We start from the raw sequence: 17,615 nt of genomic DNA, 5'->3' as shown, positions 1-17,615 counted from the left end.
GGTGGAGTTACCTGGGTTTAAACCAGGACCCAGAGCAAGGCCCAGAACTGGTGAGTTACCCTGGGTTAAACCAGGACCCCAGAGCAAGGCCCAGAGACTGGTGAATTACCCTGGGTTAGACCAGGACCCAGATACGACCAAGGACCGCAGAGCAAGGCCCAGAGACTGGTGAGTTACCCTGGGTTAGACCAGGACCAGATAGACCAGGACCCAGAGCAAGACCAAGACTGGTGAGTTACCCTGGGTTAAACCAGGACCCAGAGCCAGGCCCAGAGACTGGTGAGTTACCCTGGGTTAAAACCAGGACCCAGATAGACCAGGACCCAGAGCAAGGCCCAGAAGCTGGTGAGTTTACCCTGGGTTAAACCAGGACCCAGGGCAAGGCCAGAGACTGGTGAGTTACCCTGGGTTAAACCAGGACCCAGAGCAGGCCCAGAGACTGGTGAGTTACCCTGGGTTAAACCAGGACCCAGAGCAAGGCCCAGAGACTGGTGAGTTACCTTGGGTTAGACCAGGACCCAGATAGACCAGGACCCAGAGCAATTCCTAGAGACTTGTGAGTTACCCTGGTTAGACCAGGACCCAGATCGACCAGGACCCAGAGCAATTCCTATTGACTTGTGAGTTACCTGGGTTAGACCAGGACCCAGAGCAAGGCCCAGAAACTGGTGAATTACCCTGGGTTAGAAGCTGAGTTATCCTGGGTTAGAGACTGGTGAGTTAAAATTGGGGTGGAGGCAGATTTAAACTGGTTAGACTCTGAATTAACTTACTTGGTTTATAATCTGAGTTAACATGGGTTAAAGTCAGAATTAACCTGTGTTAGAGTTAGACTTAACTTGGGTTAACTTGGGAGGGAGTAGAGACGAGATAGAGAGCGAGAGAAAGAAAAACAGAGAGCGAAACAGAGGCAGGGAAAGAGTGAGGAGTCAGAGAGAAACAGATTGAGAAACAAAGAGAGAGCCAGAGACAGGGAAAGAGAGAAAATCTGACATTCTCCCTCTCTGCCACTCTCTGTGACTGTTTAATGCATATCTTATTCGGCTACAGAGGACTCAGCTTTATTCTGCTTTAATCAGCTTTTTTGACCCAGACACCACACAGGGATATTACATGGAGAGAGGGACGGAGGAAGGGATAGAGAGAGGGATGGAGGAAGGGATGGAGAGAGGGATGGAGAGGGACGGAGGAAGGGATGGAGAGAGGGACGGAGAAGGGATAGAGAGAGGACGGAGGAAGGGATGGAGAGAGGGAACGGAGGAGGGATGGAGAGAGGGACGGAGGAGGGATGGAGAGAGGGACGGAGGAAGGGATAGAGAGAGGGACGGAGGAAGGGATAGAGAGAGGGATGGAGAATGGATAAAGAGAGGGATGGGAGGAAGGGATAGAGAGGGATGGAGGAATGGATAAGAGAGGGATGGAGGAAGGGATAAAGAAGAGGGATGGAGGAATGGATAGAGAGAGGAAGGATAGAGAGAGGGATGGATGGAGGAGGGATAGAGAGAGGGATGGAGGGAGGGATAGAGAGAGGGGATGGAGGGAGGGATGAGAGAGAGGGAGGGATGGAATGGAGGAGGATAGAGAGGGGGTTGGAGGGAGGGATAGAGAGAGGGATGGAGGGGGATAGAGAGAGAGGATGGAGGGAGGGGTAGAGAAAGGGATGGAGAAAGAGAGAGGGTGGTCATGTTTTTTGTTCTGTGATTTTTCACGAAGATGTAATGACTGTAACCTTTAAAGAGCATAAAAGTGTTACACTGTTATAAGAATGAGTGTGTAACACTGGAGGGAGGGAGGGAGTGAGACTTGGTTATTCTGTCTGGTTGGTTAAACTCTGAAAATAGTTTTGACATTTCCATACCTTCCTCTCTACTACTCTAGGGAATGAGAACATTACATTTTGTGTGGACCCTCGTGTCCGGACAGGTGTCCTCAGGGCCGGCTGCAGACATAAGCGACATAAGCGGTCGCTTAGGGCCTCTGGCAAGTCGGGGTTTCAGCTTGGAACTCAGTTGGGGTTCTCATTACTGTTGAGAATTAGAATAGTAGAATAGAAAAGGTGCAAGTTCGAAATTTTATTGTGCTTCAGCGTTATTCTCTTGTCATGTCAGTCACTGACAGTCACTCAATGGTACGTTAGTCTAGCCAGCTATCTAACTTGTGGTAATCATGGCCGAATACCGACTGGGCATGCAGAGTACGTGCCCAGGGGCACTGGCCTCCAGGGAGCCCCACCTTGATTTTGTTAGTCACTCTCACTCACATATCATTAACGTGGCATAAGTCTCAGCAACATTTTAGATTGCAGGAAATTAGCTTTAAAACTACAAAATATCTCTACACCCCATGGTAAAATGTGTAGAATTGCAGGAAATTAGCTTTAAAACTGCAAAAATTCTCTACACCCCATGGTAAAATGTGTAGAATTGCAGGAAATGAACTTTAAATTAAATGTTATCTCTCCGCCGTCAACAAGGGGGCTACTAAAATGTTTTGCCCGTGAGGTGGTTGGGGGCCCAACACCAAATCTCACTTAGGGCCCCCAAAAGTCTTGGCAGTGTTTTCACACCTACACACTATTGTTGTCTGCTCTTTAACAAATCAGACAGAAGTGTAAAAAAAAAACGCTCTCTGTCTCTCTGTCTCTCAGTTCCCATCCCCACTCTCTGTCATCTTTACTGATGAGTCATTCAGTTACATCCTTGTAGACTCACCTCTGGCCCTATACAACTGTAAAGGTGTCTCATTAAAAGTGGTGCCAAGATACACCTGGCTCGAGGAAGGGGGAATAGAAACAGTTTCCTTTCCTACGTTTGGATTTCAGAATGGTGTCTGTGTTTGGTACGGCCATTTGAGATGCATCCAATTAAATGCTTTCAAAGAATTTCATTTGTAGGAATATAATTAAAGTGAATTGCGTTGTAAGTGTGGAGTCTCTGGGCCTTGCTTTGGGTCCTGGTCTATCTGGGTCCTAGTTTAACCCAGGGTAACTCACCAGTCTCTGGGCCTTGCTCTGGGTCCTGGTCCTTCTTGTTGTCAGTGATGTCCTTGTGGGACACCAGAAACAGCACCACCTCTCCCTTCTCATTCTTAATTGGCACGATGTCCAGCAGACACCAGAACTGGGTACCTGGAACACAGAGAGAAAGAGATCAGAGACACAGTGAATCAGTTACATTTTTCTAGTGGCAGATTGGTACAAAAACAGATACATGTAAGGATGYTACTGATAATGATGTACACACACACCATTTTAATACACACTCCATTCCCCTAGCTAATCAGCTCATCTCCAGCTGTCTACAGAGATTTGAAAATCTTCTGCCATCCCACTGCCTCCCTATAAAACCCAGTTAACATGTTGATTTAAATTGGAAATATAGAAAAGCTATTTACACTGAATGCTCTAGTCCCAATATGATACAATATCATCAAAACCCAGAAAACAACATCTCACTACCTCACTTTATGTGTAGTGTTAGTGTGTGTGCCTTACATTCTGCACTCTGAGTCCCAGAGCTCTCCTCTATTAGACAGTTATTACTGATGAGATAGAGAGAGATGAATGCAGGATGTCTTTATTGCATAAAAGCTTTTTCATTTCAGGAAGCGTAGCTCTAATTTGGTCAATTCAGAAAGTGAAATGAGTTTGGCATGAAAACAATGAAGCTAAAAAACAAACAAATGTACAGCTTTATCTGAGACCGGAGAAATAMTTTGCTATTCTCTATTCAATTGACATCATCCATACTGTATTCATGTACATCCACACAGCACTTCAAGCGTTCTTTCTTTACCATACTGTATGGCAGTGAGAGATGTGTGGCATGCTATTTCCTCCCAGGTGTCTGGCAGGCAGGAAGGAGAGTGATAGAAGTGTCATGCCCTGACCAAAGAGAGCTTTTTATTCTCTATGTTGGTTAGGTCGGGGTGTGATTAAGGATGTGTTATCTAGGTGAATTATATTTCTATGTTGGCCTGGTATGGTTCCCAATCAGAGGCAGCTGTTTATCGTTGTCTCTGATTGGGGATAATATTTAGGTAGCCATTTCCCCATTGTGCTTTGTGGGATCTTGACTATGTATAGTTGCCTGTGTTCACTATTATTAGCGTCACGTTTCGTTTGTTCGCTTTATTGTTTTTGTTCTTTGAGTTTTTTCTCTTCCTATTAAAAGAGATGGAAACATACCACGCTGCATCTTGGTCCACTCTTTTCGATGATCGTGACAAGAAGAGATAATATGTAGAGGTGTGATGTCAGAAGTGACTGACCTAGGTCATACAGGTCTGTGAGTCGCTCTCCTCACACTGTGACAAAACTACAGATCACGATTACACTTGATACACACAACTCTCAGCCAAGGTGAAGGGTTTGACATTGTCTGAAAGCTGTGGTTATAAACAGGTGGTGATGATGATGATGACAATGAAGAAGATGAAGATTCATATGATTTAATTTGACTAATCAATCTCCGTCAACTATATGAAGGAGCATGAATGTGCCGGCAGGCAATWTCCAACTTGTTATGATAAGCACAACACATAGAGAATATTGAACAACACAGCGTCCAGCATGGATGAGAAGCAGGCCTGCCAGAAGCACACAGCTGTCCAAACACCGATTACATCCTCTACGGACTAAAACCACAAGGGAAAAACTATTCTCTTTGAATCTAACACATCTGGTACCTACACTACAAAACCAACTGGCTCCCAACACATCCAAGTGTACTATGATTTGATATCTCACTAAGTGAATGTGAGGGTTTTTGATCAAATGCGATCAGCAACACTTAACAGCCATCATGAATCTGTGTCTTTGTTGATTTGAACAAGTCAAATATCCATGTCAGACCTTTCAGTGCTTCAACTGCCTGAAGAAGACAGATACAGTCGAAACACATTGCGTGCACCATAGCCAATGCATTTGTACCCAATTTATTTGTTTTCTGAAGTTCTTATTTAGAGTGTATTGACAGTTGAAGTCAGATTACACACGGCAACTTCTATACATTTTTATCTGCAAAGATTCATTATCTTGTATTTGTATATATTTCATACCACTCCACCTGTCTGTCAGTGCTGCAAATGGAACATCAAAAACAAGCTTGACAAAGTCATATGACAGTGTGACATGGTGGTGAGCATGTTGTGGCTGTACATACATGCATACGTATGATCAGGATAAAACAGCCTCACATTCATAGAGAGTAATAGAGTCCTATTACACAGCTGTTATGGTTAACAGTGTGTTTTCAGTGTCCCAGTTGGGTGTATATTTAGATGAAAGCTGGATTACATCCCCAAAAATGGTATACTACGTCAAATATGTGCAGATAGAGTATGTGCACCGCGTCATTGCTTTCTCTCTCGCTCTCTCTGCTGAGTGTGCATCTTGCTAGCTGTCACTCAAATGGCGAGGGGCTGACGCTCATTGTCTGAAATTAAAATTGCTATGGGGCTGGCGCACGTGTAGGGAAAATGGGGCTGCACAGCTTCCATAAACAGTCGCTTTCAAACTCGGAATTTCGTGGCTAATTGAGGTAAGACAGTAATTCTGCTCATAGATTATGCATGTATGAACTACACATTGACACATCCAGCCCAAAGTGAGAGGTTTGAAAAAGATGTACTAGTCACCAAAGCTCCGGAGCATGTCTTAAATAACCCTTGAACTGTTCTGAAGGCTGCGGTTGTGTTGTGTTCATACATGGGGATACAGGAGGGATGTGAGAACACAAGCATACACTGTCACACACACATTCTCACAAACACACACATACACATAAACGCTTCTTCTGTTTTTTTATGATCTCATCATCTTTAACCGCTTTCAGTCCCAGGCCTTGATGACGGAACTCACAAAACTTTACCAAATGCGTTTAGTATTTTCTTGCCCCAGAAGGCTGTAAAATGCAAATGTCTGCATATGCAGGGCCAGTAATGCTTGAATGAACTTTTAATTGGTCTTTTTGCTGTGCTTCTCTTTGTTTTAAGGCTTATATCTTCCAATAGCATCCGTCTAGCCCTCTATCCAGCCAAGCTAGCCTTCTACCTTTCTCGTCTAAAACCACTTGGTCTTCTCTTCAATGTCAGTTTTGTCCTTCTCGTCAAATAACGTAAATTCAACAAAGAATGTCACCATGTTATTGGACTGAGGTAAGAAATTGGCACAAAATGTTTTTCCCTTACGTTGATGACATTTTGAAAATCCAATCAGTTTTACACATTGAATCAATGTCCTCAGATTGATTTTTTGTTGTTGAAATGACGCGGAAACAAAGCTGATTCAACTGTTCGCTCTCATCAATCGAACCATAGATTTATTGATACACGATATCAGTTGTTGATTTGTCTTCTTTCCCTGAGTCGTCAGTGACAACTTTCTTTACCCTCTAAATAAGACATATCATCCCTATCTATCTATCCTGCTCTCTCTCTCACACACACACACACACACACACACACACACACACACACACACACACACACACACACACACACACACACACACACACACACACACACACACACACACACACACCACACACACCACACACACACACACACACACACACACACACACACACACACACAGCCTCATTTACACCTAGTCTCTGGGCCATTCTCAAGAGGCTATAATAAGCCCTGGTGGGTTACTATGGTGTGACTGACTGTCTCTCACCTCCTTTCTTGTAGAACACCAGCTGGGTCTCTCTGTATGTGTCTGAAATGGCCCCCTATTCCCTATTATTTTAGTGCACTACTTTTGACCAAAGCCCCAACCAGGCCCTGGTTAAAAGTAGTGCACTATATACAAAATAGGGTCCCGAACCAAATCTCCCTCGTGTGGCCTCATGGGTGGCATATTCATATGTATTATCATTTTCTTTCTATATCAAACGGTTTTGTTATATTTCAGTCTTCTGTGATGTATATAAAGTGTAATATTGAGATGCAAACTCAAAATGTAATAAATATCAACTCTATATCTGTCATGGTACAGTTGTCTTCTTTTTTTAAGCCTATAACTATGTGTGTGTGGTGTATATTTAGTTTGAAAGCAGATTTGTTTAAGACTAACAAGAAACACTCTGTGTGACCCTGATTTAGCCCACTGCAGTAAAAGGTTAAAGATGGAATATGCATTAGGGGGAAACAGTGCCATTGGCCACCTCACCACCGGTGTTGTTTTTGTTGCCGATCTGAGGAGCATTTTGTAGCGTAGTAAAATATATATACCGTATATAAGGTGCTCTTCTGTAGTGCGTCAAATGATGTCCGAGAGGAAAAAACAGTTTTCATTGCTTGCAGTAACATCTTTGTTGTTGTAATATTGCAAACGGACATTGCTGTTTCACCATTATGGATTTCAGATTTAAAGGGGCAGTACAGTCAAAAATTCTATTACATTTTTTAAGCATTATATTTCCACACTATGAGGTCGAAATAACACGGTGAAATTGGAAAAATGATGATAATGCCAATTTAGTGTAAGTGTAAGCTTTTTGAAAAGAATTGCTGTAATTTCAGACTGTTCAGGTGGGACGGACTTTTTGGCCCACAGCATGACATCACAATCTGATTATTCTGACCAAATAACCAGTCATATTTTATTTGCATATGTACAGTGCATTTGGAAAGTATTCACACCCCTTGGCTTTTTCCAAATTTTGTTACGTTACAGCCTTATTCTAAAATTGATTAAATGTATTTTTTCCCTCATCAATCTACACACAATACCCCATAATGACAAAACAAAAACAGGTTTTTCAAAAAWTTGGCAAATGTACAGATGTGGCAAAAAAAAATACACCTACTCATTCCAAGGTTTTTCTTTATTTTTACTATTTTATACATTGTATAAATGTAAAAAATAGTCAAATAAAGAAAAACCATTGAAGGAGTAGTTGTGTCCAAACTTCTGACTGGTACTATATATATATATATATATAACTGAAATATCACATTTACATAACAATTCAGACCCTTTACTCAGTACTTTGTTGAAGGACCTTTGAGAGTAATTACAYCCTCGAGTCTTCGTGGGTAAGACGTTACAAGCTTGGCACACCTGTATTTGGGAKGTTTCTCCCATTCTTCTCTGCAGATCCTCTCAAGCTCTGTCAGGTTGGATGGGGAGCATCGCTGCACAGCGATTCTTAGGTCTCTCCAGAGATGTTAGATCGGGCTCAAGTCCGGGCTCTGGCTGGGCCATTCAAGGACATTCAGAGACTTGTCCCGAAGCCACTCATGTGTTGTCTTGGCTGTGTGCTTAGGGTCATTGTCCTGTTGGAAGGTAAACCTTCGCCCCAGTCTGATGTCCTGAGTACTCTGGAGCAGGCTTTCACAAAGGATCTCTCTGTACTTTGTTCATCTRTCCCTCGATCCTGACTATTCTGCAAGTCACTGCCGCTGAAAAACATCCCCACAGCATGATTCTGCCACCACCATGCTTCACCGTAGGGATGGTGCCATGTTTCCTCCAGATGTGACACTTGGCATTCAGGCCAAAGAGTTCAATCTTGGTTTCATCAGACCAGAGAATCTTGTTTCTCATGGTCTGAGAGTCCTTTAAGTNGTGTTGTCTTGGCTGTGTGCTTAGGGTCATTGTCCTGTTGGAAGGTAAACCTTCGCCCCAGTCTGATGTCCTGAGTACTCTGGAGCAGGCTTTCACAAAGGATCTCTCTGTACTTTGTTCATCTTTCCCTCGATCCTGACTATTCTGCAAGTCACTGCCGCTGAAAAACATCCCCACAGCATGATTCTGCCACCACCATGCTTCACCGTAGGGATGGTGCCATGTTTCCTCCAGATGTGACACTTGGCATTCAGGCCAAAGAGTTCAATCTTGGTTTCATCAGACCAGAGAATCTTGTTTCTCATGGTCTGAGAGTCCTTTAAGTTCCTTTTGGCAAACTCCAAGTGGGCTGTCATGTGCCTTTCACTGGAGGAGTGGCTTCTGTCTGGCCTGATTGGTGGAGTGCTGCAGAGATGGGTTTTTTTCTGGAAGGTTCCCCCATCTCCACATAGGAACTCTGGAGCTCTGTCAGAGTGACCATTGGGTTCTTGGTCACCTCCCTGACCAAGGTCCTTCTCCCCTGATTGCTCAGTTTGGCCGGGCAGCCAGCTCCAGGAAGAGTCTTGGTGGTTCCAAACTTCTTCCATTTAAGAATGATGGAGGCCACTGTGTTCTTGGGGACCTTCAATACCGCAGATATTTTTTGGTACCCTTCCCCAGATCTGTGCCTTGACCCAATCCTGTCTCAGAGCTCAATGGAAAATTCCTTCAACCTCATGGCTTGGTTTTTCCTCCACTGTCAATTGTGGGACRTTATATAGACAGATGTGTGCCTTTTCAAATCATGTTCAATCAATTGAATTTGCAACAGGTGGAGTCCAATCAATTTGTAGAAACATCTCAAGGATGATCAATGGAAAGAAGATGCACCTGAGCTCAATTTCAAGTCTCATAGCAAAGGGTCTGAATACTTGTGTATTTGCTAAAAATGTTAAACCCTGTTTTCGCTTTGTCATTATGGGGTATAGTGTGTAGATTGATGAGGATTTATTTAGAATAAGGCTGTAACATAAGAAAATCTGTAAAAAGTCAAGGGGTCAGAATATTGTCCGAATGCACTGTATCCGGCTACTTTGAAGGGGTAAGCAGGGTAGGTTTTAGTCTAGACCACTGGTTCTCATTCCTGGTCCTATAACCCAAAGGGGTGGACATTTTCCCCTGGGACCAGGATTGAGAACCACTGGTCTAGACAATCCTGTCTGTCAATCAGGGCTGTGTATGTACACTACCATTCAAAAGTTTGGGGTCACTTAGGCCAGCATCCCGGAGTCGCCTCATCACTGTTGACGTTGAGACTGGTGTTTTGCGGGTACTATGTAATGAAGCTGCCAATTGAGGACTTGTGAGGCGTCTGTTTCTCAAACTAGACAATCTAATGTACTTGTCCTCTTGCTCAGTTGTGCACCGGGGCCTCCCACTCATCTTTCTATTTTGGTTAGGGCCAGTTTGCGCTGTTCTGTGAAGGGAGTAGTACACAGCATTGTACGAGATCTTCAGTTTCTTGGCAATTTCTCGCATGGAATAGCCTTAATTTCTCAGAACAAGAATAGACTGACAAGTTTCAGGAGAATAGTTCTTTGTTTCTGGCCATTTTGAGCCTGTAATCAAACCCAGAAATGCTGATGCTCCAGATACTCAACTAGTCTAAAGAAGGCCAGTTTTATTGCTTCTTTAATCAAAACAACAGTTTTCAGCTGTGCTAACATAAATGGTTTTCTAATGATCAATTAGCCTTTTAAAATGATAAACTTGGATTAGCTAACACAACGTGCCTTTGGAACACAGGAGTGATGGTTGCTGATAATGGGCCTCTGTACACCTATGTAGATATTCTATAAAATATCTGCTGTTTCAAGCTACAATAGTAATTTACAACATTTACAATGTCTACACTGTATTTCTGATCAATTTGATGTTATTTTAATGTACCAAAAAATTGCTTATCTTTCAAAAACAAGGACATTCTAAATGACCCCAAACTTTTGAACGGTAGTGTAAATATATTTAAATTTGTATCAACACGCCCAAACGATCAGACTGAGCATTTCAATGGCAAAATGAAGGCTCAGGGAAATAAATGATGAAAAAATGTATTTGGAAATAAACACACAAAGTGATTTATTAGACATACAGTGAAGATTAAAAAACTTAAGTCCCGTTTATACCTGGTTCTAACATGCGTCTTTTTTTCCTGATCCACATTTTGATTTATGCCCACATTTGTAGGCAGGTTTAGATGATTAAAAGACACATTGTGATCTGGTTGCCATCAGGTCTTCCTGACCACCTCTAGAGGTAGTCAGATGCGTTCTGCCTGGATATCTTACAAGTGTAGACGGATCTGGACAGTGAAACCATTTAAATCATCATTATTCCAAATCATTGACATGTGTCACCATTGACTTATGGCATCAATATGTATCTTAAAATAAATAAACACATATTATTTTGAAGGAATATCTGTCAAATAATTTTCATACATGGAGGAAGCAGGATATCTGGTCACAATGCGGAAACAGTGGGCAGATAAGAGACACATTTTACTACCATGTGTAGATGCAACGGCTACAATGTGGGCACAATCATAATGTGGATAAGATCAGGACAAAGGACGCATGTTAGCACCAGATATAAACGAGGCTTGAGTCTGTAGAACACCAGCTCGGTCTCTCTGGATGTGTCTGAAATGGTCCAATATTCCCTATATAGTGCACTAGTTTTGACCAGAGCCCTAGGGGCACCCCCTGTCTCTGAGTCTCTCACCTCCCTTCTTGTAGAACACCAGCTCACTCTTAAATTCCCCCCTGTCGTCCAATGCCCCCTGAATCTTCGCCGTCAGCTGGTCGCTGGTCTCCGGCCCGTACAGGAAATGACATGCACAGCTCTTCTGCATCAGCTCGGCGCGGGCGTAGCCGGTCAGCTCACAGAAGCCGTCAGAACAGTAGACGATGGGGTAGAGGGACTGTACCTGGGCGTTACCCAGGACAAAGTTACTGTCTGTAGTAGAAGGGGGAGAGAGAAGGAGGGGAGGAATAAAGGGAGGGAGGGGGAGGTTGAGGGAGAGTGGGAGAGAGAGGTAAAGAGGGAAGGAGGAAGAGGGAATGAGAGGGACAGAGAAAGAAGAGAAAGGGGTTATAAAACTAAGAAGATGACACAAGAGACATTTTGTATAGCTCTGAAATGATTAATTATCAGCTCGGCTCATTTGAGTTTCAGGTTCATTTTCATTTCAACAACTTTTCTCTTCGTAAGCAGCAGGGAATCATCAGCCTCGTATTGGGACATCACTGTGCTCCAGGAAAACCAAAAGAGAAAGAGCTGGGGCAGCAACCCAGAACTTCAGACAGACTGAGAAAGAGAGACATGAGGGGATGGCCCAATGTACTGTAGACAGACATGCCAAAATGTCCTGTTCTTTCATTACAGTTTCATGTAAAAGCCAGAACAGATTTGGTTTTCTGTCACTAACAATGTCTCATGTAGGGACAAACATGCCCCAACTTGAACCTCCATTTGTTGTGTTGATGGGTCTGGTCTCTCATTGTGGAGATGCGGGAGAGGGAGTGTGTGTGTGTGCTTCTCTGTCTTTGTGTCTGTGAGTGTGTGTGTCTAGTTTCACGCTCTGAATCCTGTGTGCCTGTCTCTTTGGGTGTGTGTGTGTTAGGTTGAATAGAACATTTGATCTGTCCCTTCTCTATTCTATTCACCTTTTCAATTGGAGCCCGCGGCAATCGAGATGGACAAATATTCCCCTTGAGTATTTATTGCTTACTGTCCGGTTATTCATATTGATCCATCAATCGCAGGGCTCCTCTGGGAAATGCTTTTGTAAATATTTGATGGTGTAATGGTTCTGGAGGGGAGATTGCTGTATTCTGCTGTGTACTCTATGTGCTGTGTAGATGGTAGATGTTCAATTGAGGCACGCAGTTGATTTGACTGCTGTAATGACGTGTGGGAAGAACGAAGGAGGGAACTAATCAAATCACTGAGACATGAACATAAACAGGATGTCAACACACCTGACTATGTGTGAGAAGGGGGTGTTTGTGTGGGAAGGGGGTGATGATGAATGTATGTGTATGGAGATGGAGAGAGAATATGTGTTGTGTGTGTGTGTGTGTGTGTGTGTGTGTGTGTGTGTGTGTGTGTGTGTGTGTGTGTGGTGTGTGTGGTGTGTGTGTGTGTGTGTGTGTGTGTGTGTGTGTGTGTGTGTGTGTGTGTGTGTGTGTGTGTGTGTGTGTGTGTGTTTGTGTGTGTGTGTGTGTGTGTGAGGGACTGAGCAAGATCGAGAGTGAGAAAAAGGAGATGAAAAGTTGCACAGTCAGCTAGAAAGTCAAACTGGAGAGAGGGAGCAGTGAGGCATAGCTGGCAACTCTGATCTGTTGGAGCCAATGAGTTTAACCCTCCTCAGTGTAAGCCGGATAGGGTTGTGTGGTCTCCTCATATCTCCCAGGGTGCGTCCAAAAGGGCACCCCGAGAGTGCACTACTTTTGACATATAGGGGAGGGGAAAGCAGTGCACTATAAAGATCATAGGGTGCCATTTGGGCTCAGTGTGGTTGGAGCATTAGGCCTATATGAGCTGGCTGGGCTAGAACTCCCTGGGGGCATGCTGAACACTCACAGCCTCTGGAGTACAGCCAGATGGCCCTCAATGATTTAGTCAGCACAGTGCAACACTGATCATGCAGCAGGTGTGTATATGGGAGAGAGAGAGAAACTGTGTGTGTACATATGTGAGTGTGTAGGTTAAAGTGGAACTGACAGCGTTTTAACAACTTTACAGATATGAAACAGACATACAATCATAATATCAGTCAAAAACATCAAATTCTCAGTTTATGCTAACAAACCAACTTCATAAGAGGTTTTAAAAATAGGTTCTATTGGATTCAACGTTCCATGACGTACACTAAGGCATTGTTGGCAGAATAGATGGATGCAGTTCAATGCATAATTAATTATATCCACCAATACATTTCTTGGTAATCCAAAAAATATTGCTATCAGGTTGTAAATCAGATGGCCTAGTGCATTGATTGCTGCCTCCATTCGAGATGCACTGTTTCAGTTTCAATGACTCATTTTCAATGACTCATCAATATTTTGGGCAAAAACTGACTAATGTAACTAAGGCTGGGAATGTCAATCCAATCAAACTAGGAAGGGCAATGATCACAAGTCAGGCGTAATGTAGCTAATAGGCTAGCGTACTATTTTATGTAGCAAGCTAAAAACATGGAGCCTAACGTTAGCCAGCTAGCTAGCTGCTAGAAGGATGTAATTTCATTGGGGAGTGGGTGAGTGACTGACTTTTCCTTTTCGTTTTTTTGGTGGCTCCACATAGCTAGAGATGCAGGTGTTATTTGGTTAGCTAGCAAGAACTTGATGATTGTTATCCAGTTAGCATGTCGCTTGCGTTCGTAAATTCACTCTGGCTATCTACTCCGATTTCAGAGCACTCTTGTCTGAGTATGCCAGAAGCGCAGAAAAACGGATGAATTTACTAACGCGCAACACCTGCTGAATATGACCGGTTTCAGTAAACGTAGGCAAAAAAGTAAAAGTTAATCACGAACACTCTAACATGTAAACAGCATAACCAGCTCTACGACGGCGAGTAAAATGGTCAGAGTGAGGTGTTCTCTCATTTGTATTGGAAGTAACTAGTTAGCAAGCTAGCCAACTTTAGCCAGTTAGCTGTGTTTGGTTGGGACAAGCCTGCATTGGCAGGCAAGCTGCAGAAGGACGTTTATCAGTGCAATTTTGACGGCCAACTAGTTGAAAAGGTTTAATGTTCTTTCGTTAGATTTTAGCTCATCTCGCTCTGGCTAGCATTAGTTGTTGATCTTGTTGTTGTTGATGTGCATAACTGTGGGAGAGAGAACCTACCCTTCAATGGTTGTTTGATCAATAGGACTGTAAAGTTCCCAAATGTAGGGGAATCCCGTGGTGTTTACATATTTGCAGAAATCGATTCAGGTGTATTTTGTGGCTTTTAGCAAATGTGTTCTAATGATCTAAAGTCACACTGTTGCAACTGCCTGTAAACACACAGTCCAGTTCAAAGTGAATGATGGCAGGCCCGTGTGGCAAATGGCTTGTATAAAGGCCTACGAGATCTGATTAGCTATAGCACACCGGCCTGTGTACAAGACAGTGTTTTATTTACTGCAGTGCCTATTAATTGTCCAAATGCACATCGCTTCCCACTCTATTTTTATTTTACTAGGCAAGTCAGTTAAGAACTAATTCTTATTTTCAATGACAGCCTAGGAACAGTGGGTTAACTGCCTTGTTCAGGTGCAGAGCGACAGATTTTTACCTTGTCAGCTCAGGGATTTATCTTGCACCTTTAGGTTACTAGTCCAACGCTCTAACCACTAGGCTACCTGCCGCCTCTATATTGCTATAGAATTTACACAAATACCTTATTCCCAAACATTCTAAGATTTTTGAAAATGTGAAAATGACCATATTTAAGTGCTTGCTTATCAGAACATGTTTTAAAACGTGGCATTCTCTCTGGGGGTGTATATGAACAGATTTTAATAAGATTTCATCTCGCTAAAATGCTGTCAGTTCCACTTTAAGTACTGTTCAAAGAGATCATCCCACTCATCAGTCAATGAGGAAATCCATTGCGTTCTCTAATCACTCTCTTAATCGTTTCCTGGCAAGTTGCCAATTCTCTTCTCACTTCCTTGAAAGCTCATTTAATATCTCCTGCTGGTTCAATTCTTCTGGTTCAATTCACTGATTGATGGATAACTGCACAGGAATCAGCTACCTGAGTTTATTGCGAAACAATATATTGCCTTCTTCCTGTGGGTCCACAGGATACTATGCTACGCTAACAAAATGGCAACTAGGAGAGACCAAAGATTATATTATATTACAAGATAGCCGAGTGATCGTTTTAACAACGGAAATACATGTCCTCAATGACTGAAGGCAGGCGAGATCAGGTGGGTGGTAAATCCTCTCGCTTTGCTTCTTTATCTCTGAGAAGACACAGGAATGTGTGTGGTCATTCTCTTTCATAACGTGATTTTAAGATGTTTAACAGCAAATTCACATCAAAACAGCTCCCACGGCACTTTGAGACGGTCGAGTAAAAATTGAGACATTGGTTTCTTTATAAACAATCAGCGTCTACTTGTTTACTTTGATTACTTTTTGCTTCTTGCTAGCCGTTGCCTGGATACAGTTCCCATATTAAAAGCCAGGCCTGCTGATTGCATTGATCATCGTCCAGATCTCTCTTTTTTTTCTCCTGTTTTTCTCTCTTTCTGATGCCCCCTCTCTTTCTATCTTTGTCTATTTTTATCTACCTCTCTCTCTCTCTCTCTCTACCCCCCTCTCTCTACCTCTCTCCACCATCTCTCCTTCTCCTCATTATAGACACCTTAGTGTGATAGGGGTTCAGACATGGCTATACTGGTGTAATTGATGTCTCTAACATTCCCTGTGATACCGCTCACTGCTCTGCCCTCTTTTTGTTCTCCTCTTTTTCCTTATATATTTTTTTCATGAGGGTCTTGTCTCTTACTGTCAGTTCTGAGGGACATGGGAGTTGAGTCACTGTGTGAACTGTCCCTGTTCATTATGCAGAGTCCAAATGAAGGACAATAGTTCAGTTGTCCAGCTATGCCAGAGACTCTGAGCCACTCTTGATGAAACCCATGTTTGTTGGGTTTCATCCTACTTTGCAACTTGCCTGTCATTGCAATCAAAGAACCTGTATCTTGTTATTTGTCAGAGCTCTCTTTGCTCTTTGATATAAAGATTGGAGTAGAAGGCCGTTACAATGTCAATGAGAAAAGCCACCATCCCCAATCTCATCAAATTGTCAATTGAGCGATCCACTTGTGCTCTGGGCAACAGTTGACTGAATGAATACGTATGAACAGTAGCACCAGTGCAGCGCAGCTCGAGGTGCTCCTGGCAACAGCACCCTTAGGCTCCAGGCTCTGAAATCAAAGCGTTGTACTTCAGATGGTGACAAGTGAGAAATTAGTTTTTAAAATGGCAGTTGAAAGCTTGTCACGAGAAACAACAGGTGGAAATCCAGTGTTCGTTCTTGTTATTCCCTTGAGTGTGTGTGGGGGGTTATTTGTGTGCGTGTGCGTGTGTGTGTGTGTGTGCGTGCCTGTATGTGTCCTACATTGATAAGTCTACGTGTTAATAATAAACAAATTGAAACACCCCTAGCTAGTTTAGTCTAGACATTAATAATCAGTGTTGGGACAGTGACCCGTGAAGGCCGTGCAAGATTTAAACAGCCAATCAAAATTGGCGAATAAATGAAATAACAGTTTTGAAGCATCCACTTTCCTGCTGCTGGTACAAGCCTGCCCAGAGTTATATATAACCCGCGGAATGTTAATCACAACTTAGTTTGCAAAGACTGCATAAATATCTATTCAATACATGGACTGTATGACCCAGGCCCCTTTTTACACATGATATGAATTTTTAACGAACGCTTTGTCATGGACCATTTGATGCAACAGAGGGGGAACCCGTCTGGCTGTCTGAACTGCTTGGGAAGCAGATTTGGTTTATTTATTTACACTGAACAAAAATATCAACGCAACATGTAAAGTGTTGGTCCCATTTTATGCGCACAAAAAGCTTATTTATTTTAAATTCTGTGACACACATTTGTTTACATCCCGCTAGTGAGCATTTCTCCTTTGCCAAGATAATCCATCCACCTGACAGGTGTGGCATATCAAGAAGCTGATTAAACAGCAAGATCATTACACAGGTGCACCTTCTGCTGGGGACAATAAAAGGCCACTCTAAAATAAGCCGTTTTATCACACAACACAATGCCACAGATGTCCCAAGGAGTATTTCAGTCTGTACTAAAGCCATTTTGTGGGGAAAAACTCATTCTGATTGGCTGGGCCTGGCTTCCCACCCATTGCTGCACCCCTGCCAGTCATGTGAAATCCATAGATTAGGGCCCAATTAATTTATTTCAATTGACTGATTTCCTTATATGAACTGTAACTCTTTGAAATTGC

General features: G+C 42.9%; 1 protein-coding gene across 1 annotated transcript in view; it reads right to left on the bottom strand.

Moving 5' to 3' along the window:
- The window catches only part of LOC111976762 (voltage-gated delayed rectifier potassium channel KCNH8-like), a 211,247-nt gene that overhangs the window by 58,041 nt on the left and 135,591 nt on the right, over positions 1-17,615 (bottom strand). Inside the window, 2 exon segments of the mRNA XM_024005873.3 lie at positions 2,993-3,127; positions 11,342-11,575. Of these exon segments, the coding sequence (XP_023861641.1) occupies positions 2,993-3,127; positions 11,342-11,575 (369 nt within the window).

This window comes from Salvelinus sp. IW2-2015, linkage group LG2 (assembly GCF_002910315.2).
Source record: "Salvelinus sp. IW2-2015 linkage group LG2, ASM291031v2, whole genome shotgun sequence".
In the NCBI taxonomy this organism is placed as follows: Eukaryota; Metazoa; Chordata; class Actinopteri; order Salmoniformes; family Salmonidae; genus Salvelinus; species Salvelinus sp. IW2-2015.
Note: the sequence above shows the minus strand (reverse complement) of the source record. Positions and strands in the feature narration are given on the sequence as shown.